General features: G+C 46.3%; 1 protein-coding gene across 2 annotated transcripts in view; it reads left to right on the plus strand.

The window, feature by feature from the left end:
* The window catches only part of PRKCH (protein kinase C eta), a 232515-nt gene that overhangs the window by 133875 nt on the left and 75316 nt on the right, over positions 1 to 23324 (plus strand). For both annotated transcript variants that reach the window (XM_047861891.1, XM_047861892.1), the window contains exons 8-9: positions 830 to 973; positions 1135 to 1308. In XM_047861891.1, the coding sequence (XP_047717847.1) occupies positions 830 to 973; positions 1135 to 1308 (318 nt within the window). The remainder of the gene's footprint in view (positions 1 to 829; positions 974 to 1134; positions 1309 to 23324) is intronic.

Consider the following 23324-nt stretch of genomic DNA (forward strand, 5'->3'; position numbering starts at 1 on the left):
CAGCTTGTAGTCTTAAAGAGGCCGGGCACCGATCTAAGTGCTTTATACACATTTATTCATTTCTCATAATAATTTGCATTCCAGTAGCAGGGGAATTAATGAATAAACTGTGATGCATCCAGAAAACAGAATATCGAACAGCCCTTAAAACTCGTGTTCTTGAAGGATATAGAAAATACACATGACAAAGTGTTACATAAAAATGTGTGTTATGAAACAACAATTTTATTATATTTTTAAAAACTAATCAAGTGTAAAGAAAGATAGGTATGTGTGTATGTGTAATTGCTTTTATTTTTTATTTTTGGAGGGGGGAGCTAATGAAATTAGCGGTGTTTAAAATTTTATCCTTCATTATTCTAGTTTTACATTAATTTTTATTTCTCTTATGTAATCTTAAATACTGTGTAATAAATATTGCTTCGTTCATTCACATCCTGGTGCGGATCCTCTGAGCAACTGTGAAAACCACTCTTTGAATGAAAATGGACACCAGGTGGCGCTCTTGGATCCTGAGCATCCTCTAGAAAGCCGTCACACCAGACTAGGGCGTTTGTGCTTCATACACTCCCATTCGGGCTCAAACTGAAACTCTCAGTGGCTTAGATACATTTTTAAGTTATTCTTTCCTAAATATAGTCAGCACACATCGGGAGCTGGTACTGAAGTAGTTTCGCATGGCAGAACCTGATAACGTGTCAAGCTGAATTGATCTTTCCCCACCTGTTGTGTCGAGGGTTGAGGCAGCCAGTAACGTCTTCTGCATCCATAAATGCTTCATGCACCTGCCACGATTTCTGACTCCATGTTTTCCTACTCTTCCTTGCAGAAGCTCGTTTCCAGGTCGACTCTAAGACGACAGGGAAGGGAAAGCACCAAAGAAGGAAATGGGATCGGGGTTAACTCTTCCAGCCGACTTGGTATCGACAACTTTGAGTTCATCCGAGTGTTGGGGAAGGGGAGTTTCGGGAAGGTGAGTCATGACTTTAGGTGTCCGGGTTAAAGGAAGCACGTTTGAGTGTGCGTGTGTGTATACACACGCATACTTCCCAAGTGCCGGGAAGTGTGTGTTCCCACACCCTCGGAGCCTCAAGAGTTCTCACGCCTGTGCTCCATCCTCCCGCGCTGCCGTAGGTGATGCTGGCAAGAATAAAAGAAACCGGAGACCTCTACGCCGTGAAGGTGTTGAAGAAGGATGTGATCCTGCAGGATGACGACGTGGAATGCACAATGACAGAAAAAAGGATCCTGTCCTTGGCTCGCAATCACCCCTTCCTCACTCAGTTGTTCTGCTGCTTTCAAACGCCTGTAAGTAGGACTCACACGCATCACCTCAATGCCCTCCTTTCTTAAAGAGTTCAGATGTTAAAGGTTTCATAAAGAAGTGCATCAGACTTTAGAAGGATGAACTCCCATTCTAGGCTCTGTGAAGGAGCTTGGGTTTTAGTTCTGAGAGCAAATGGAAGAAATTTAGCAGACGAATGACAGATCAGGTTGTATTTTTTAAGTATAAAAAAGGTAACTTTCTGCAATTGGTAATAGAAGCATCCTTTAATTATCTGTATCCTTCCTCTGAAGGAAACTGTTATTACTGATTTCATTATGTACCTTTCCAGAGAATTTGTTGCACAGGAAAGCATACACCCACACTACATATATGTATCTGTATTTTTTAAAAACACAAATGGTAAGGATACTTTGCTCACTGGGAGATCATGACATGAGCCAAAGTTGGATGATTAACCTGCTGAGCCACCCACGTGCCCTTCCAGCTGCCTTATTTTTAAAATAACTGCAGAGTGGGGCGCTTGGGTGGCTCAGTGGGTTACGTGTCTGACTTTGGCTCGGGTCATGATCTCAGTGTTCGTGAGTTCGAGCCCCGCATCGGGCTCTGTGCTGACAGTTCAGAGCCTGGAGCCTGCTTCAGATTCTGCATCTCCCTCTCTCTCTGCCCTTCCCCTGCTCACACTGTTTCTCTCTCAAAAATAAAAAAACATTAAAAAAATTTTTTTTAATAGTTGCATAGTATCCCAAGACCAGGACATAATTTATATAACTTGTTTCCTATTGTTATACATTTAGATTGTGCCTAGCATTTTTATTCCAATCAATGTGGCAGTGAGTCCCCTTGTACTTTTATCTTGACGTATTGTTCTTTTATTTCTGTATGACATACTATTAGCAGTGGTATTGTTTGGGCAGTGGTATGTGCATTTAAAATTTTGACTGAGTCCAATTGACCTTCTTCCCCCTAGCAGTTCAAGATAGCTAACATTTTAACACCTGTATACCAGGCACTGTTCTAAGTGTCTATGAACATTGTCTCACTTAATCCTTAGAGTAGCCCTGTGAAGTGAGTTCTGTTAACACCACTCCCATTTTTCCAGAGAAGGAGACTGAGGCCCAAAGAAATTTAGCTTCCAAGAGATGGAGGTTTTGACACTGGGCAGCCTGACTGTAGAGCCCAGGCTCTTACCTCTTGCTTGCCATATTTTTAAATGTACACTTTGAAGCCGTGCGTGAGGCCTCTTGCTCCCGTTGTCCCATCGCACCATGTAGCCTATCATTTTGATGATCAGAGAGATTTACAAAATGGTTTCTTCAGAGTCCTAATTGGCATTTCTGGAACTGTGAGTGAGGCTGAACATTCATTCGCAGATGTGTAAGGATCACTTGTGTTTAAATACGTTGACCCTGTGCAGCCTAGAGAAGGTGGGGGTGGCAGGCAAGCCTAGGAGCTGGGAGACAGGATGTATGAAGAGCGTGTACTCTCATGCCAGCCAAGCATACTGAAAGGAGCTGAGGAGTCAGTTAATGCTCCTTCCCCTCATGGTCTGCACTCAAGGAGGCCACACCCTCCTCACCTCATGGTCCGTGGTTCAGTAAAACAGCCCTGGAGCCCGCACTGCCCCTGCTGCCCTGCCTGATTCTGGGCTGCCCATTCCTGGCTTCCTTGGACGCTCCAGTTATGCTCATGCTCTTCGCTTCCTGGAGAAGCCTTGAAATTCTATTTCCTGTGCTCTGTGCTTTGCCTACACAAAGCCCTCCTCACCTCTCCCATCCAGTGATTATCGCAGAGGGGAATAGGGTGACAGCTCAGGCTTGAAAACAGCCTTGTCAAGAAGGATGGTATCATTTGATGGATACCAGTTGTCTGCCTGCATTTCAGGCTTGAGCCTCAGGCTTCTACCGTGAATCACACAGCCAAACAGGGCTACACTCAGATCATCTTTCCACGGCCTGAGCCAAAGAGTGGATGGTTTTCTATAATATTGAGTTAGATGATCTAAACTGGCTGATAACCTTTGAATCAGACAGTTGACAGGCAGGTAGTGAACTCAGTCTGGTGGGGCAGTGGCCATTATTTAAAGTTACTCTAATGGGGGCGCCTGGGTGGCGCAGTCGGTTAAGCGTCCGACTTCAGTCACGATCTCGCGGTCCGGGAGTTCGGTCCGGGAGTTCGAGCCCCGCGTCGGGCTCTGGGTTGATGGCTCAGAGACTGGAGCCTGTTTCCGATTCTGTGTCTCCTTCTCTCCCTGCCCCTCCCCCGTTCATGCTCTGTCTCTCTCTGTCCCAAAATAAATAAACGTTGAAAAAAAAAATTAAAAAAAATAAATAAATAAAGTTACTCTAATGAACGAACAAAGAAGTGTCTCACGCTCAACTCCAGGGGACTTCTGTCTGCCAAAGGAGATCCCCATGATTCTATAGAAGCCGTCAGAAGTCTCACCACAATTAGATTGTGTTATGGTAGAATAGAACAAGAAATAAGCCTGGAAAACACTGAGAGCCCAGTGAAAATAGCATGAAGAGTGCATAATTTTCTGGAAAAATATAAATTATACAATATAACAAGTTATTGGTGGCCACACCGAATTTCTACAATGTTCAGCAGGTGAAATCTTAAGCATTGGCGGTTTATTTTTCCTAGTGATAGTTTCATGTGTGGCCACGAGGTGGCAGTCGTTACCGCATGGTGATTTTATTTCTCCACCCGAGCTGAGAAGCGACACAGGGGGTTAGAATTTGTGTTTTGCAGTAGATGTCTCCAAAGCAAAGGATAAAAGAAATTTTCCCCTGCCCTAAGTCTAGATGATAAAGGAGAGAGGACCGACTTAAAGAATGAACTGAACTTTCTTCATGCTGAGATAGAGATACACAATTTTTGTTTTGCTGTAGTTTATTCCTTCTCTCCAGTTGGCAAGGTATTACGCTCCTTACTATGCGTGGCATTTATTTGCTGTGTCTGTCAGAAATCCTCAGTAACTATCTCCATTTGCTGTTGAAAAAGATAACTGTAAAGAATAGAAGATGTTAATTACTATAAGGAATTGCAGCAGATTCGTTACATTTTAGCTACTCAGTTTGGCAGGTCATGGCCTCTAAAATGAGATGCTAATCTGTGTGTTATGCTGAACTGTTACCGTCAGCATTTAGAAGTGAGCCGAGGTGAGGTACTGGGGTCACATCCCAGCTGTCTACAAAGTATTGTCTCATTATAAAGACCATTAGAGGGGTGCCTGGGAGGCTCAGTCAGTTAAGTGTCCGACTTCATCTCAGGTCATGATCTCACAGTTCGTGGGTTCAAGCCCTGTGTCAGGCTCTGTGCTGACAGCTCAAAGTCTGCTTCAGATTCTGTCTCCCTCTCTCTCTGCCCTTCCCCTGCTCACACTCTGTCTCTCTCTCTTTCTCAAAAATAAATAAACATTTTAAAAATTTAAAAGACCCTTAGAGAACTCTTACTCTCTCCTGTCCATCCCTGTGGAATGAGTGTCCCTGGGGCCTAGAGAAAGGGAACAGGAAACTTGCAGAGGCAGAGGGTCGCTTAGACTGTAAGTAGGGAAGATAAGGTTCACCTCTGGGTCAGGCTGACCCTGGAGCTGCCACTGTGCTCTGACCCATCAGCGCACATGTCATTGATTCAGCATCTGCCTAAGCACCTCCTGTCTGCCTTGGCTCCCCTCCAACCTGTTGCTATAGAAGCAGCATTGCCCTTGGAAGTGGAAGACCTGAGTTCTTCCAACTTTGTTTTCCTCTGAGTGGCTGAAGTCTACCTGAAAATTCTTTTGAGCTTTAAAGTTCTCATGGTTAAGATGAAAGAAGGATTGTGGTGAGGACCAAAGGAGAGAATGCAGAAATGCTTTTGTACATGTGCAGCACTATTCCCAAATGAGTAAGACTCATTGCTGTGATGACTGCCTCCTTCCTTACACCAAAGAAAAATGTCCTGGGGCTTCCCAGGGGCCAGCATAGACCCCCATATAGAGGGTTTAGTAAACCCCTAATAGTAGGACTTTGGGAGCCACTCTAGTTCTTGGCAAACGCACAAAGGTCAATTTCAAATTGGTAGATAATTTATCAAGTTTGCTTCATAGGATTGTGTGCTCATAAATTACTGCCTCCAATTTTTTTCCTAATACTGCAGGTTACTCACAAATACATAATTAAATTGCCATCATCATGCATTGGCGATAGCATAATTCCTAATAGTTTATGAATAATTTGATAATCTAGATCAAAACTCATAAAAGTATTTAAATTTTTTATTTAATGTTTATTTATTTTTGAGAGAGAGAGAGAGAGACAGAGTGTGAGCGGTGGAGGGGCAGACAGAGAAGGAGACAAAGACTCTGAAGCAAGCTCTAGGCTCTGAGCTGTCAGCACAGAGCCTGATGTGGGGCTCGAACCCACAAACCGCAAAATCATGACCTGAGCTGAAGTCGGACGCTCAACTGACTGAGCAACCCAGGTGCCCCCTCATAAAAATGTTTATACTCTGGGATCTGTTGGTTTTATTTCTGAAACTAGCCTAAGCAATAAAAATAAACACTATATACAAAGACGTTTAATTTTGCAGTGCACCATTTATAATAGGAAAATATTGGAACCAACTTGAGCATTCAGCAACAGGAATTTACTTAAATAACAAAATACTTAAATTTGATGAAGATTTTTCAGCTGGTAAAGAGATGATGAATAATAAGCAGTTGAATGACAACGTGTCCTAAGCACCTAGCATGTATTATTTATTGCTTACGCTTCTTACAACAGCCCTGTAAGATAGGTACAATTATTGTCTTCATTTTGCTGAATGATAAAGTCCTGAGGACTTAAGTCCCTTGCTCAAAATCTAATATAGTAAATGGTGGAGCTAGGAAGTTAGAGCCCAGGAAATAATACAGAATTTATGATGATTGGTAGTGTATATCCACATCAGGATCTGCCCCAGATGGTGAATGGGCAAACCTAGCTCCTCCAAAAAGAGGAAGGAAATTATGTGAAATAAACTACCAGGGATGGAATGAAGGTAGTGATGTGGCGGATGGTTTTTCTTCTTTGTTCTATTTTCTGATTTGGGTAATGTGACTATGTTTCTTTAACGTTGGGGGGGGGGGGGGGAAGGGCCCCGTGGGGGTGCAGGCCTAGTGAACACTGCCTTCCCAGACTCTTCGGGTTCTATTCCCTTCACACTCCTTTCGTCTTCATCAGTGGCTCTGGGGTCAGCAGCTGAGCATCCTGGCATTTAAGGCCCGGAATCCAGGCCTCCCCACCCCCATCCCCAGCTCCCAGGGGCTGTCCACTGGCTCTCCTCCTGGAGCCTCAGCTGAGTGTGAAGGGAGGAAAGAACAAAGACGGGGCAGTAGCAGGAGGGGGAGTGGCAAAGTAAATACTGGTCAGATGCCTTAGCCTTTGTTCAGAGACCCAGTTTATTGAAGCAAAAATTTCCATTTGGAAGACATAAGACACGCTGTGCCCGGTGCCCAAGAACTGCCTGTCCGTCATCCACAGGCCCCGGGCCCAGGTCAGAGAGACAAGCCACAGCAGAGCCTCTCTTTTTTTGGGATTGCTCCGGTCTGTGTTTGCAACCTGCTGCGTTCAGGGGGGGCCACAGGGTGCATGGTCCCTTCCTTCATGAGGACAGAAGCCCAATGCTCTCATTTTCTACCCCCACCCCTCCTTCACTTGTCAGTGTTTCCTCGGGACATCTGGGCTGCCGGGGAGGGCCCAGGGTGTTCGCCTGCACAGGTTGTCCACGAAGCAGTGCACCTGGAATGCTGGCAGGGACACAGCTTTGCATAAGAAGCCACTCCTCAAATATTGGTCAACAAAGCAGAAATCCTCCTTCCCAAGGTTAAAGTGTCCGGGAAACTTGTGTGCTACATGCTGTCCGCTTACACAACTGGTGCACAGTGATTTCCATGTACTTAAGTCACCCTTGAAATACGTTATGAAAACTGTCTGGCAACGTGAGTGCTTGGGGACATTATTCTCTCCCTTGCAGTTATACCGTTGTATGAAGTATTAGGAGTGTGTGTGTGAGAGAGAGAGAGAGACAGACAGACAGATGAGATAGCAAGATAGTCACGTGGCTCTGGAAGGAATCTTCCAGAATTTTATCAGGCAGGTGGCTCCGCTGCTGCCTTCAGTGTCAGAGCTCTGAGTTCTACTGCTGGCTTAACTAGTAGTCCCCTTGTTTTTAAGAAGGTCCTTTCATTAGATTTTTTTTTCTGTATAAGCCCCTCCACCTGAAAACGTGTTTTTTGTTTTTTTTCTGTCAATGGACCCATTGGTGCAGAGAGTGACCCTGCAGTTAGCTTCGCGCATGTGGTGGGCTGGAAGCTGCAGCCTGCCCCAAAGCCCCACGGCCCTGCTCGGCCCTGCTCGGCCCTGCACAGCCCCACACCCCTGCATGGTGCTGCAGCCTTGCACAGCCCTGCTCAGCCCCATGGCCTTGCACAGCCTCACAGCCTTGCACAGCCCTGCACAGCCCTGCTCAACCCCACAGCCCTGCACGGCCCTACATAGCCTCACAGCCCTGCACAGCCCCACACAGCCCTGCACAGCCCTGCACAGCCCTGCTCAACCCCCCCCCCCCCCCCCCCCCCCCCCGGCACAGCCCTGACTGCATTCCAGCCTCTCCAGCTCTTTTTCCCTTTCCTGAGTGTTTAGTGGGTATTTGGCGGCGGTCACCAGGCCTGTTTGTCTGCTGATCTGCGGCTAGCAACTGGCCTAAGGGAAGAGAAGGCACACTTGGCCCCAGGAGAAGCATTACCCATGGTGCCCTGAGTTACAGTGACATCCAGATGAGAGGCAGAGACCCTGTGAGGTGAGGAGAGGGGAAGGTGCAGCCAAAAGAGCTAGAAAGGACAAGGGTTCTGAAGAGGCCTCTGTTAATGCCTTCAGAGAGCTGGTCAATTCTTGGAGCCTGGAGGGTCCCAGTTTGGTAGAGGGGGTGGGTGAAGAAGAAATGGAGGCAGCAGCTACTGTTCATTGAGACTTTAGTGTGTGTTCTAGGTGCTCATTCATTACCAGTGCCTGTACAACTGTGCATGTGGGCATTTCATAAATATCTGTTGAATGAAATATCTCATTTAATACCCTCAATAGTCCAGGGTGGTGTAGATACTATTATCTTCATTTTAAAGATCTGGAAACTGAGAGGTCCAGAGAGGTTAAATAATTTGCCCCCAAGCATACCGCAAGCAAGAGTTAGACCATGGATTCTTAACCAGGTCATCTGGCTTAATACTCTATGCCGTTACTTTTAAAATACCTCAGATAGAAATGTCTCCTCCCTGGAATGTGTACAGCTGAGAAGAGTGTCATTAGGCAGGAATAAGGGCAGTTTTTCACAATACATAGTTTTGTAGCCTTTTATGAACCACCTAAGGATATTTCCCCTTATCTGTTTGGAACTAGGTTTCCTCCTTTCCCTGAGCAATGACGGCCACAAATACTATTTGGTCTGCTTATGGGTCATGTGTTAGAGTTTGCCTTTGGCTCAGATCGAAATAGAAAATGAGCCAGAACATGGTGTTTCCCAGTTGGGCATGTTCCCAGCTTATTAGTAGTGCTCCATCTGGGGACAAAACGCACACAGACCATCTCCAGACTCTGGGTTTGTGTGTGTGTGTGTGTGGGGGGGGTCATTTGCGACCTTTGCTTCTGTCCTCTTGGGCTTTCTGTGGCCAAATGGGGCCATGAAAATGAATGGGGAAATAGGAGAATCTGAAGCTCGTGCTGTTCCTTTGGCTCTCCCTGCTCGGGTAGGACTGCCAGGGGACTTGGTGTGACAGAGGGGTTTGAAAGAGCTGGCGTGCTTCTCAATTCGAGGTCGTTGGGCTGTAACTGGCCTTGTTGTCACTAGCCATCACCCCCCTGACGATGTGGAGACCTGCCACTTCCATATTCGGTAAGCTGGTTCATGGATTGTGTGTAATTTCCCTCCGTGTATCCAAGACTTGCCCTGTTCACAATGGGCCCTGTGCTTCCCTATGACTGTCCAAGCTTGGTGGTGTTAAGGGCTTTGTTGGACTTTTCCCTGACTGTGACTGGGAACCTGCCAGACTATAGATGCTCTGGCCCCAGCAGGGCCCTGTGTTGAAGCACTGGGCTTGAAGTGCCAGGGTTGGCTTCAAGGAGGAGAATGCGATGGGCCTTTTGCCAAATAGTTCAGTGAAAAGTCTATCAGTTCAGGATCACGCTGACTGCTAGCAAGAGAAACAGTCCTTTGAATCCTCAGTCTGATTGGGAAGAGAGGATTCACGCACATGGAAAAGCGTATGGTAGAGAGCATGGAGTAAACACAGTCATACTACAAAAGGAAAGGTAGCTGAAAATGAACACTCTGGGGCGCCCAGGTGGCTCAGTCGGTTAAGCGTCTGACTTCGGCTTAGGTCATGATCTCCTGGCTCGTGAGTTCGAGCCCTGCATTGGGCTCTCTGCTGTCAGCACAGAGCCCCTTCGGATCCTCTGTTCCCTCTCTCTCTCTACCACTCCCCCTCTCTCTACCCCCTCCCCTGCTTGGGTGAGCGCTCTCTCTCTCTCTCTCTCTCTCTCTCTCTTTCTCTCAAAAATAAACAAACATTAAAAATTTTTGAAAAAGAAAATGAACACTGAACCTCGGGGAAATCTTTCCTACGTCCTGCCAGTCTTTCCTCAGAAATGTAACCAGAAGGGCTACAAGGCTAAGTAACTAGCATCTGAGCTGTAAGCAACACCCAGGGGCCGCCTGCAGGTGTTTCCCTCAGAAGTTGGATTGAGTCCTACCAAGACTGGGGCATTCAGGCCAAGGCCTAAAGCTACACTCGTGAGTGGCTGGGGGGCGTCCACCCCGCCCTGATGATAGAACTGTGCACCATGAAAACCTGACCGTGGCTCACACGCAAACCATAGACTGCAATATATTCTAATTTTGAAACACTTGAGTTTTCTGTAACTACTTCATCACTCGTAAGTGCCCAGCTGTGTCCCTCTTCCCTCAGTCCAACAACTGCCTATCCAGGGCCTCCCAAGACAGAATCAGCCTTGTCTGTGCGTATAATCTTAGCTCAACTGCAAGTGTACCGAATTGCTGCTGGCCGGTGAGGCTAGAAGGTGTTTATTCAATCAGCAAATGTGCACTGAGTGCCTTCAAGGTTTCAGGCTCTGCTGTTAGCCCTGAGGATGCCGGCAGTGAACAAAACAGACAACAGGCAACTCTCCCCTCATGGTGCTGAGGTTCGCCTGGGGAGTCCATGGGCCTGAATAGGCTGTTTATAATGTCAAATCAGCTGGCCACCCTCCTTGGTGGGTTGGTCACAGAAGCAGTTCTGGGATTTCCGTATAGCGTAAGCTCGGAGCAGCCATGTGCCTAGAAGAGAGTCTAAGGGACTTGTCTTTTTTTTTTTTTTTCAAGTCTCGTTGGCATATAACTAGTTTCGTTAGTTTCAGGTGCACAACATAGTGGTTCAACAAGTTTGTATGTTATGCTGTGTTGGTGGGAATGTAAATTGGCACAGCCACTGTGGAAAACTGTACGGAGACGCCTCAAAAAATTAAAAATAGAAATGCCATATGGTCCAGTTAAGTCCGCTCTTGGGTATTTACCCAAAGAAAACAAAAACGCTAATTCAAAAAGGTATGTGCCCGCTTATGTTTATTGCCGCACTATCTACAATAGCCAAGATAGGGCGCTTGTCTTGAAGCTACATTTGCATTTGAAGCACACTCCTGTTTTTTACCTGGGCACAGTGGATCTAGAACCTTGTGAAGATCCCGGGTGGCTCAAGCTGTCAGCGCAACCTCTGCTTGGCGATGGGTCCGTTAGCACTGCTGGGCTTGGGGGCTCAAAGCAGGAGGCATAAGCGGAAGGGCAGCAGCCCAGCCCAGCCTGCTTCCTTGCTCCCCGCTGCCATTGTATGGTTATTCTCATCCCACTGGGGAAACCGGCCTCTTCACTGACAGTCCCTGCACGGGGCTGCCAAGACACCAGGCTCCCCCACGTTAACCCCGTGCCATCAAGGCTGACTCTGCTGGTGTGCAGGGCTCTTCTTCACCCCCTTCCTGCCTTCTGTTGTCAGCTGATACCTTGGCTCACCAGCAGCCCTCCCTGCCTCTGCTGGAGGGCTTGGGCATGTCCAGTCTTCCCTTCGGGCCACCCAGGGAGTTCCTGTTTCCTTTCTGCGGAGGCATCCAACTTGTAGCTTATTTGTACTGCAAAAGAGCCTGCTGTATCTCTAGCTCACTCCTGCCTGCTTCTTTAGGATATTTTGTAATGATTTATGGCTTAGGTGTCACGAAGGGATCCTTGGAGCTTTTCCCAGAGTCTCTTAATTCCATTCTCATGGTATATGAGATTTTAAACATTAAAAATGATGTAATATCGAATTCCCAACTAAAACACAGGGGGAAGGTCAGTCCAGCACAATTCCTCCCTTTCCCACAATGCATGCGGTTCCCTTCCTCAGTGGTGGACCTTGGGAAGCACCTTCGTCTGCTTCCTTGTGCTTCCTCTCTCCTCCTCACTCCCAGGGAGCCCTGAGCTATGATGACCTTGTGAAGTGGGGACTAGCAGCAAGCCCAGACCTTCTAAACCAGGGTCTATTTACCAGTGAGTGAAAGGCAGTTCAAAATGAGTCAGATACCACCAACGTCAGGAACAGATATGGCAGAGCTGACCTAGACACTGGTTAAAGTTCTTCTGGAAGCCTGTAGAATTGAGGGACTGATCATTAGATTTGTCCCTTTGTACTTGGGTTTCAGAACAGATAGGAAGCAGGAAGCTTGTTTCCACCTGTCTCAGAACTTTATCCCCACTACCCTGACCTTCACCCAACAGGCCAGACAGTTTTAACAATCGAATGTCTGGTGAATTTTCAAACTTCCTCGTAAAAAACATTCACTTATTTGCATAGTATCATGTCATTTTCCTGTTCCTGACATTTGGGGCAGGATAATCTTTTCTTATGGGGGACTGTCCTATGCATTGTTGGATCAGAGGCATCCCTGGCCTGTGCTCACTGCATGTGAGCTCCCTAGTTGTCTCCAGATGTTGCCAGATGTCCCCTGGGTGGGGTGGGAGAAAGGAAACCACTGCCTTGTATGAATATCAGGTGGTCTGTCCTAGATACAGAAAGTTAAATGGACTAGAAGATCACGTTAGTCTTTACAGGGACCAAAGCAAAGTGTGTTAAATACTCATAAAATTATAAGCATTTTTTTTCTCTTCTGACTTTGAGACAGGCAAAGTTCCTGCTTGGGGGCCTGTAACAGTTCTCAGTGGCTGCACTGAGGCATTTGCTCAGTCTCAGGCCCTGGCTGGGAGGAAACTGGGTGCAAGCGTAGCGGGTCTGTTGAATGTGAGCCAGGGTTAGCACACTGCCAACAGCTCTGAACAGCAAAGCCTGCTGCGATAAGGCAGACGTATCAGAGCCTGGGGCGTCTAGGGAGCCAAAGATTAGCTCAGCGAGCATATATTTACAATGGGTTATATTTAAAAGCAAGAGATTGAAATAGCACAGCGTCTCTTGTTTTGGCATTGAATGATTTGCTTCCACTTTGCCATCAAGGTGTTGAATCAGTAACTTTTTATGAAAATCGTCTCCACCCTGAATTGCAAAGGGTGCCAGCCTATCTGTGAGTCAGATTCCATCCCATGTGTGATGCGTATGACTGGATTTTACAAGCAGAGATCATCAAAGCTTTAAGAAACATTTCTCAACCAGTGTAGAAAAATGTGCCAGTAGCAATACCAGTGTGCTTTGGGGGAAGCATGCTTGCTATTTTCTTTTGTTTGCCATACAGGGAAAATGCTATTTCAACTTACAGTTACAGATACTTTAGATACCTCAGAACTGAGTGCTGTGTAAATATTGAAAGTAGACCCTAACCACTGGACACGTTGGCTGTTTCTATATTGAATGGTACTATTATGTCTATCTTGTATTTCTAATTCACTTCAGTAAATGTTTCCTTAGGGCACATTGTGTGCCGGGGACTGAAAGCAATAAGGAGAAACAAAATGTGGACCTGCCCTCTAGTTGCTTTCAGTCAAGGATCATCTTAAACACAGACACCTATAACCATGGGATAGAAGAAAAGTCATGACTTGGCCCTTTCGGAGGTTGAAAGGGCTCTGAGAGAAAGAGCTGTCTCAGCTGTATTTTGAGGATGCATCTGAGCCCTACAGTCATAGAGGGCTGAGGAGAGGACACAGGACGGGCCTCCCGGACAGAGGTGATAGCAATGCAGAGGCACAGAGGATTAAAATGTATGGTATGCCTAGGACACCCCAAATAAGTCGATGCAGCAGGATTGTAGGAGGGGAAATGTGGGTAGTGATGAAGCAAAGTCATCATGGGCCTGCCATCCTTTGCAAAGGAACTTAGATTCAATCATGGAGGTGAAGGGTGCTAGCAAGGGTTTTAAGCCAGAGGGCAACGGAAGACGTGCATTTCAGGAGGTGGCTCTCTGCAGAAAGAAGAGACCGGGGGTAGCAGATCTGGTAAGGATGCTGAAACAGGGTCCTGTCAGACCTGCTTGCTTCAAGGCAGCGGTCACTGAGTGGAGTCAAGGACATACTAAGGAGGTGGAATCGATAGGACTTTTTAGGGTAAGAGAGTGGGAGGAGTGGTCACAGTTCTGGTCAGTTGGGAGCCTGGGGGAATAGAGTATGATGAATTCACTTTGCAGGAAGCCAAGTGGTAAGAAGTTTGTTGCTCAGAAACATGGTTCAGATGGGAAATTGGATTTTGGTGTCCTCAGTGTCCTCTGGGTATATAGTAGAAAGTGTAATTTTTTTAGTATTAAAAAAATATTAATTTATGTTGAGAGAGAGAGAGTGCATATGAGTGGGGGAGGGGCAGCGATGGGGGAGAGAGAGAATCTCAAGCAGGCTCCACCCTGTCAGTGCGAGCCCTACACGGGGCTCAAACCCATGAACTGTGAGGTCATGATCTGAGCCAAAATCAAAGCCAGACAACCGACTGAGCCACCCAGGCACCCCAAAAATGTAATTTAAAATATTTCGGTAGATGTTTGTAGATAGGAGAGGAGAGCTGAGAAAAGAATTCTACGTGAGATTGGAGAAGGGTGGCAGAAAGTCAGAAAGAAGAATCAGAAGGAAGTGGTTTCATGGGAGGAGGAACCCAGTGCCCACATGAAGTCAGTTCACCACAAGACTGGAAGCTGTACCTGGATCTGGGATGAGACTGTTGGTGTTGCTGTCTTAGTCTCTGCTCCGGTCCTTGCAACTTTAAAGGGCCCATCGGAACTCCATGTAACCAACTGAAGCTTCTCTACAAGGCCAACACGATATCCTCTCCCCTGGCTAAACCCTTAAGACTATTGGTGATTGCTTTCCCATCTTATTAGACTCTGCCTCTGTTACTTTGGTCTCCCTACCTTTATATAAGTCAAGTCTGTGTCTTTTTTCCTCCATGGACAGCAGAGATCAGTATGTGGCCCATAGTGCAGAAGGGGTTTGGAAAGGAGCTATGGGGGCGTCGTTTGCTTGAGCACATCTTATTCCCCAGATGAAGGGCCAGAGAAGAATGCGCTGTGGCTGTGCTAGAAGGAACAAAACTCAAAATAGCACAAGGAATGCACATTCCAGGTGGAAATTCGGCAGGTACTACAAGACTGTAGAGCAGAGGCAAGAACAGACTCTTGGCTAACAGATTCCCAGGCATCCTCTCAAGGCAGACCGAATATTCTTGGCCTGATTTGCTGCTTCTCTAACTGAGTGACTATTTAGACAACTATAACCCAGAATGTCCTCTTGTGAGGCAGACATGTCTAATTCATCCACAGATCATACGGAGAGATGAAATCTTGCCTTCTTTAAGAGGCTGCAAAGTTTAGGAACCTCTGTCATGAAAAATGATCTAAATAAGTAAATGGCATTTTTACTCTATCCAATAGCCCTATACAAACTAAATCCATTAATATGTTTTTTTATTTTATTTATTTTTTTTTTGAGAGAGAGAGCGAGCAGGGGAGAGGGGCAGAGGGACAGGGAGAGACAATCTTAAGCAGGTTCCATGCTCAGTGCAGAGCCCTGCATGGGGCTCAATCTCATAACCCTGGAATCATGACCTAAGCCAGAATCAAGAGTCAGACGCTCAACTGACTGAGCCACTGAGGCACCCCTAAATCCATAAGTATCTTTAATAGACCTTCTATGTGGTGCTTAAACCAAAACCTTTACACAGAGAGTTGTACCATGTGAAATAATAATTTTAAAAAATCCTATTGTGCATATTTTTAAGTGATGAAACCTTTTCTAAAAAGGAAATTATAACCTAAGATATCTTCTTGGTAAACCAAAGTTCAGAATTTAAATTTGTGAATTTAATTCAGAATCAAAACACTATGACCAGTTGGCAGTAATCTGTTCTAAGGTGCCTGTGTTTCCAGGCTAATAAAAATGATCTTTATCATAAAGTATCCTAAGTAGATACTCATACTATCCTCTTGTTTCCATTAACATAAATAGAGGTCCAGCTAATTGTAGGACTTCATAGAAATAGCACTGAAAATAGTATGCACCTGTTAAAAAAATTCACAGTTCAATGACTAAGTACATCAGGAAATATTATGTAATATAAGTGGAAAAGGAAAGATACATTTTTCATGTTCTCTTTTTCTGTTCTTTAAAGACTGGTAAGTAGGACATAAGGGGTAAATAAATTCTAATTTAAAACACCCTTGTTAAATTTCTTGTTTGCCCTGAAATCTCCAGTTCCTTGTATCCTAAAAGCCACAAACGGTTTTGTTTCCCCTTGTATTTGGATTCTATCTCGGTATCAGGATTATAGATGATTTTATTTTCATTGTATTTATTTTTTTCCTCGGTTTTCTATGTATTTACTTTATAACTACATTTGAACTATGAATCTGTAATTACTTTTGCTTATTCTTTTAACGTTTATTTATTTTGAGAGAGAGAGTGTGTGCACAAGCCAGGAAGGGGCAGAGAGAGAGAGGGAGAGAGAGAGAGGGAGAGAGAGAGAGGGAGACAGTGAGGGAGAGAGAGAGAGAGGGAGAGAGAGAGAGAGAGAGAGAGAGAATCCCAAGGAGTCTCCCTGTTGTCAACACAGAGCCCGATACGGGGTTTGATCCCATGAACCATGAGACCATGACCTGAGCTGAAATCAAGAGCTGGGTGCTCAACCGACTGAGCCACCCAGACGCCCCTGTAATTACTTTTAAAAACAGAGAAAAAAACCACAAAGCTTTATTCTTAAAGGGAAATGAAGTGGTGTGTGAAGCAGGTCTGCTTCTCATTTCGAGCTCTTCCATGAACTATTTTAACTGCAGGTAAGGCAGTTTACGTCGTTGCCCTTACATACACTAAATGGGTAGAACTGATCTTGGCAGTGGGTTCCAGCTTTTGTGACGTTCTAGTTTAAATCGTCGTAGAAACCAGAAATGGCCTCCTGCCATGTTAGCTCTCCAAGGGGTGATTTACCCTTTGCCAGGTCCAGGCACTACACTGGTGGTAGCAGAGATGTGTCATTTCCAGCCGGGCTCTGCCTTCAGAGGTTTCAGGTCCTTTACAGAAAACAACACCAAGCACACAAGGCCAGTGCAGCCCAACGAGACTGGGCAAGATGTGTGTGGACCATTTTTTTTTTTTTTTGAAAGTATAAAATACATGATGATTTAATTCTATTTAAAACAATGCAGTTTAGGGGCGCCTGGGTGGTGCAGTCGGTTAAGCGTCCGACTTCAGCCAGGTCACGATCTCGCAGTCCATGAGTTCGAGCCCCGCGTCGGGCTCTGGGCTGATGGCTCAGAGCCTGGAGCCTGTTTCCAATTCTGTGTCTCCCTCTCTCTCTGCCCCTCCCCCATTCATGCTCTGTCTCTCTCTGTCCCAAAAATAAATAAAACGTTGAAAAAAAAAACTTTAAAACAATGCAGTTTAAAATTTTATGATAAATTTTCTCATGAATGGCAAATCACACACTTGGCTATTTTGGACTAGAGAATGTATTTGTGATATTGATCACTGTCCCCTCTCCCCTTGGGAATTACTGAGTGCTATCATTCAAGTAAAAGTCAGACCAGAGAGGGCTCTGCCAGGAAGTGGAAGGACTCAAGCCCTGACATTGCTCGGTCTCCAGTCATGTTGACTGCTTAGTTATGCTTCAAGAATATTCTGGCTCAGGGGCACCTGGGTGGCTCAGTCGGTTAAGCGCCTGAACGGCTCGGGGTGTCATCTCAAGGTTCGTGAATTTAAGCCCCACATTGGGCTCTCTGCAGTCGGTGCCGAGCCCACTTAGGAGCCTCTGTACTTCTCCTCTGCCCCTCCTCTGCTCACTTGCACGTGTTCTCTCTCTCAAAAATAAATAAACATTAAAAAAATGAATCTTATGGTTCAAATGCCTCCCAGTGTGTTGAACTGCAAGTTAGATTGCCTCACACAGCCCAGTCCGTTATACATGTCGGTGAGCCTTGTCATGTTTCACTACAGGTGACGATAGGCAGTGTAACTGGGAAAAGTCTTGGTCTTGGAAAGAGCCGAGTGTCCCTCCAGGTTTGAAATGCAGGTTCCTAAGGGCTTGTTATATTAGAGACATATTTCACCTTCCTGAAGACTAGTGTCTGAGCTCAGACAGGATGTATCATGCCTGTGGGCTTGAGAGAGGGGTTGCTGAGTGATTGAATTAATGTCTGATATCTTCTGGGCTGCAAAAAATGGTAAGTCCAAAAAACAAAAAAAAAAAACAAAAAAAAAAAGGAAGCCATTAGATTCCCTGTCCTTGTTTCTTCCTTGAAGCCTTTGTAATCATTCTTAACGTGGTTAAATTTAAGTTGTTTCCAGTTCAGGCATGGTGCAATCAGATTTCCTCATGAGGGTGCTTTTCCACTGTGACCTCTTTGACGTCAATAACTGTTTCCTGTTGATTGGAACGCCCTAATCCCTCTGTGGATGACTTTGTTGGAGCAAAATCATAAAGCAAGGAGCACTTATGAGAAATTCAACACAATGCTGTCTGTTACTGGAGATTTCCTTCTCCATGCCCACAACCAGTCAGTGACACTGTAGCTTTTGATACAGGGTTGGTGTGTTATTGTTTCAGAAATAATTCCAAAGTAATTGCTGAGAATTTAGGTAAGTCTAGATGTGGCGCTCAGCTTAACATTGCTTTAAAACCATCACTAAATTCATTAACTGTAAATGTTGTTGCTATTCTTTGAATTATTTCTGAAAGGCAATCTGCATCCTCGCTGTAATACATCTTCAACTGAAGATTTATATCTGTTGATGACATGTACAGGCTATGGATTCTTGCTGTAAACAGAAAAATCTTTTTCACTCTGTTGACAAGAGTGAAGCAACTGTATGGAAAGGGAGAAGAGCTACTACAAGAAGTCTCACTCTGATATGTTAGCAGTCCATTTGCTTCGCAACAGTATCAGTTATGATTATCAAGCTCTTAAAGTAGAGAATATTGGGGCGCCTGGGTGGCGCAGTCAGTTAAGCGTCCGACTTCAGCCAGGTCACGATCTCGCGGTCCGTGAGTTCGAGCCCTGCATCGGGCTCTGGGCTGATGGCTCAGAGCCTGGAGCCTGCTTCCGATTCTGTGTCTCCCTCTCTCTCTGCCCCTCCCCCCTTCATGCTCTGTCTCTCTCTGTCCCAAAAATAAATTAAAAACGTTGAAAAAAAATTTTTTTTTAAAAAGTAGAGAATATTATCATCTGCTATTAGAAACTTAGAAAACTTGCTGGAACTGAAGCCCTCGGTTGGCACGTTTTGGTTATCAAATCTAGTTTTGTGACCTCTTGCTTTGTAATCACTTCCCAGAAAGAAAAGCTCTCCTTAATAGGTCAAGGTCATGACCACGCAGTATCAGAAGTGCCCCCGCGGCTGGCGTGGGTGTCCTCCTGACTCCTTAAACCCTCCAGATTCCTGTCTCACATTCACATTGCTGTTTTGGCTGCCATTTCATTCCTGTCTACTTGCCAGCCTGAGAGGCACCGTCTCTGCATCCATGCAGGGCAGCCCGCTGCCCAGGACAGCGCCCCCCCCCCCCCCCCGCCCCCAACACACACACATAGGGGCCAGAGCCCCGGGAGCAGACGGCCGTGACGGTGGAAGCCGTAGTGATAGTGAGGATGATATTTGCTCACACTTAGTGAACATTCACTGTGGGCCTGGCACCGTTGGACATTCTTTTTTTTTTTTTTTTTTTTTTTTTTTTTACCGTTGGACATTCTTAGCTTAAATCATGTAATGCTTGTACACCTGTGAGTTCAGTCCTCTTATTATCCTCGTTTTGCAGATTGGAGTTTTGAGACAGAAAATAAATACAGCACAGCGGGAGCTGCTTTGGCATCTCAGGCGCCCTGGCTCCAGAGGCCCCGTGCCCTCACCACCACGCTGTGCTTTGTCTTGGTGACATCAGGGACTTGGGCACTGGGTGCAGGACCTCCTAGAGTACACGTTAGCCTGTTTGCATGATGTACTAATAACAATAGTTTCTGCTTGTGGAGCCTCTTCTGGGCCTGGCCCTGACAAGGCACTTTGATTCTGGTTTAATCTGCACATGGTCGTTGTAGTGTGTTGTTATCCCAGATTTGTGAATAAGTGAACCTTTTGCCCCTTAAGAATTGCTGTGTGTTTCAGTTAAAATTCTCCTGGTGGCAAGTAGAGAAAGCGGTTTACCCAAGGTCATGCAAAAAAGTGAGAAGTGAAAATAAAGATGTAGAGATACAGGGTGTGTTTCACAGAACCCGAGGGCCAACTTTGTCCATGTCTCTTCCGGATCTGGAAATGGAAAGGCATGATGGGCCCAGGTGGTTTCCTTCTTGGCTCCCTCATTCGCCCTTATCTCTTGCCTCTGCCTCACTCTATGTTTCTGTTCCATCCTTTTCTCTTGTCCTTCCGTCCATCCATCTGTCCAGCCGTGCTTTCAGCACTCTGTTTTACCAAAACATGTCACGTGGTCACACAACACAGATAACCTCAGCTTCCTAATTCACGTTTCCTCAGCTCCTGCACCCCACACAGCCTAAATTAACCTTTCCATGTCAGTTCCGATTTTCTGGGAAAGATACTGGAGAGGGGGTGGCCAGCTTGCCCTAGTTAGCTGGTGCAGGGTGTCTAGCATGCCCCCCTGTGACCATGCCAGGGCAGTTCTCTGAGAAAGGGATCAATGAGCTGAACAGACACCTCCAAAGGTACCTACCACAGTGACCCCAGGGGATCTCATCCCTGGTTCCTCTACAGTCATCCTCCTTAGGTGATGTTGTCTTGTCACAGGTTATCATCTCGGTATATCACTTTTCATCGACCCAAGTGTTTTGTCTCGAACTTTTCTGTATACAGTTGCCTATCAGTTTAATTCCTTTATTTTCATTTTCATTTATTTTATTTCCTTTAATGTTTTATTTATTTTTGAGAGACAGAGCATGAGTGGGGGAGGGGCAGAGAGAGAGGGAGACACAGAATCCAAAGCAGGCTCCAGGCCCTGAGCTGCCAGCACAGAGCCCGACGCGGGGCTTGAACCCACGAGCCTTGAGATCGTGATCCGAGCCGAAGTCAGACACTTAACCGACTGAGCCCCCCGGTCCCCTCAGTTTAATTCTTAAAGAACAATCTTTATGAGGGCCTTTAGGGAATGCACACTGCTCATACTGACAGCCACTATCAGTTTGGGGGATATTTTTATCCCCTTTGACCCCTAAGAAGTAACAGCCCTGAACTGATAGCCAGGACAGATTTGGGCCAGGCTGCAGCGGGTTAATGGAGCCAGGCAGGTGATGACAGGAATTCTGTTATTAACCAGGCACCAGCTCCTTGGCCTCCTAATCCGAAGGGAGGCATGGGACAAAGGGATTTCTGTGTTGTTTTTATTCCCCCAGGTGTTCCTCACCCGTGTTAATGACTTGCATTTGTGGTTGGTTGAATGGGACAAAAGAGGAGCAAGGGACAAAGGGCTGGGCCACTTGGCTTTAGAACTGAGGTTACACCGGTCTCCAGTCTCAGGGACCTTGGGTTTCTTACCTTGCAGATCAGAGCAAAATTTACCTGAGAGGAGCCAGAGGCCTCAGGGAAAGCTGTGCAGGTGTCCAGGACTCAGTTTCTAGGAGACTGGACTTTAGAAAAGCTGGAATGGCTGTCTACACAGGCTGAAACACAGAAACAGTTGTTTTTGTACTCACTGCCGTAGGCGGGATTTGGAAACTGTTCCCTGCCCCAGAAGTGACTCAGGCAACCTGAATCTATTATGCCCTGCCTCCCTAAACTCGGGGGGCCCGGCAGATGTTTCCTCTACTTGCTTCACAGCTGAGTTTGTAAAGCGTAACTTCGCGCTTGTCGGGTGGTGAGGGAGACTAGTTCTTCAACAGCCCAGACTTCGAGTGGAGTCTAGGCAAGAGGCGATCTCCTGCCTCCCGTCACAACGTCACGTCCATGACTCTGCTTTGTAAAGGGCACGCGCTAAGTATGAAAAGTTCCCCTCGGGTTGGTGGAACTCATTCCCTGGCAGGAACATTTAGCAGGGCTGATTTGCGTTTGTAGCTGATGTGTTAGTATGTGTGGCGGGTTCTGCTCGCGGAGTCTTTTTCCAGCCAAGCACCATAGCCGCCACCTGGTTTAGCCCAGACGCTGGGCCTATGATTGTAGAGACCAATAGGTGAGTGAGCCTCTCTCTGAACAGGACTATAGCCCTGAACTTCTCAGCTGTCGGTGGCCTGAGGATGGGGTGAAAGGAAGTACCCTAACTAGCCTTTTGCTTTTTTAAAAAATTTTTGAGTTTATTTATTTTGAGAGAGAGAGAGCCCAAGGGGGGCTGGGGGACAGAGAGAGAGAAGGAGAGAGAGAGAATCCCAAGCAGGCTTCGCACTGTCAGCGCAGAGCCCGATGCGGGGCTTGAGCTCACAAACTGCAAGATCAGGACCTGAGCCGAAATCAAGAGTCGGACCCTTAACCGACTGAGCCACCTAGGCACCCCATAGCCTTTTGCTTCTTCTGTCAACACTTGATTATGAAAGCAGCATATTCCAGTGATGCCCCACATGCAGAAGCTTCAGCACTTAGGGACGGTCTCCCTTTGCAGCCATTGTCCCCTGCCTCATATCTGATAGTTCAGCTGTTCGTATACCTTGATGCCTCCCCACTCCAGCCTGACTCCTGCTTCCTCATCCTTCAAGGCTGGGGAATTAGCTCCTCTCGGAAGCTTTCCCCACGTCCCACCCCAGCCTCCAGGCTGCTCAGGTGTCCTGATCTGTTCCCACGACAGCCTCCGTGTGCCTCCACCGCTCTGAGTACACTGGGGTGATGTGCTCTATCCACACTTCTCTGAACTTCTGGAGAGCAGGTGTGGGGTGGCATTCATTTTACAATACTTTGTCTCTCCCCAGGACCTGGTATTGCGTGTGCTCAGTAAACATTCCTTCTGGTTGAGAACCTTAACAGTGTAAAAGATCTCTGAAAGCCTTATTAGGTACCATAAAGCCTGCATACCAGAACTCAGACCCTTTACTCCCATGGAGCCCTGGGACCCAAACCAGGGCTGATTGTATCTCATTTGGATGTTGTTCCAACAAGCTCGATGGCCTGGTGACTTTAGGTGTCAGAAAGGCCATTATTAGGGTGAAGAGATATGCGTGTAAACAAAGGGGCTCCTCTCAGCAAAGGCATTCTGTGAGTTGATGAACACATTTTTATTTTCCTACCTTGTGATATTATTTTAGGTCTTTGATAGGATGGACCATTACTTTTGGTAAATTGTCATTATCTCTGGCTGGCTTGTTTCCCCTTCCTGCTTGCTTCAAGAGCTGTAAGTAGCCTGAGGGGTGAGAGTTGTTCTAGGTGGTGCCATACAGGAAGTTAGAAGTGAAGCTCTGAGGGGCGCCGGGGTGGCGTTGACTTTGGCTCAGGTCACGATCTCACATTTGTGGGTTCAAGCCCCATGTCGGGCTCTGTACTGACAGCTCAGAGCCTGGAACCTGCTTCGGATTCTGTGTCTTCCTCTGTGACTCCCCCACTCATGCTAAAAATAGATAAGCATTAAGAAAATGAAAGTCTAAATGAAAAGAAACCCCTATTTTCG

The sequence above is a fragment of the Prionailurus viverrinus genome, chromosome B3 (genome assembly GCF_022837055.1).
Source record: "Prionailurus viverrinus isolate Anna chromosome B3, UM_Priviv_1.0, whole genome shotgun sequence".
NCBI lineage: Eukaryota > Metazoa > Chordata > Mammalia > Carnivora > Felidae > Prionailurus > Prionailurus viverrinus.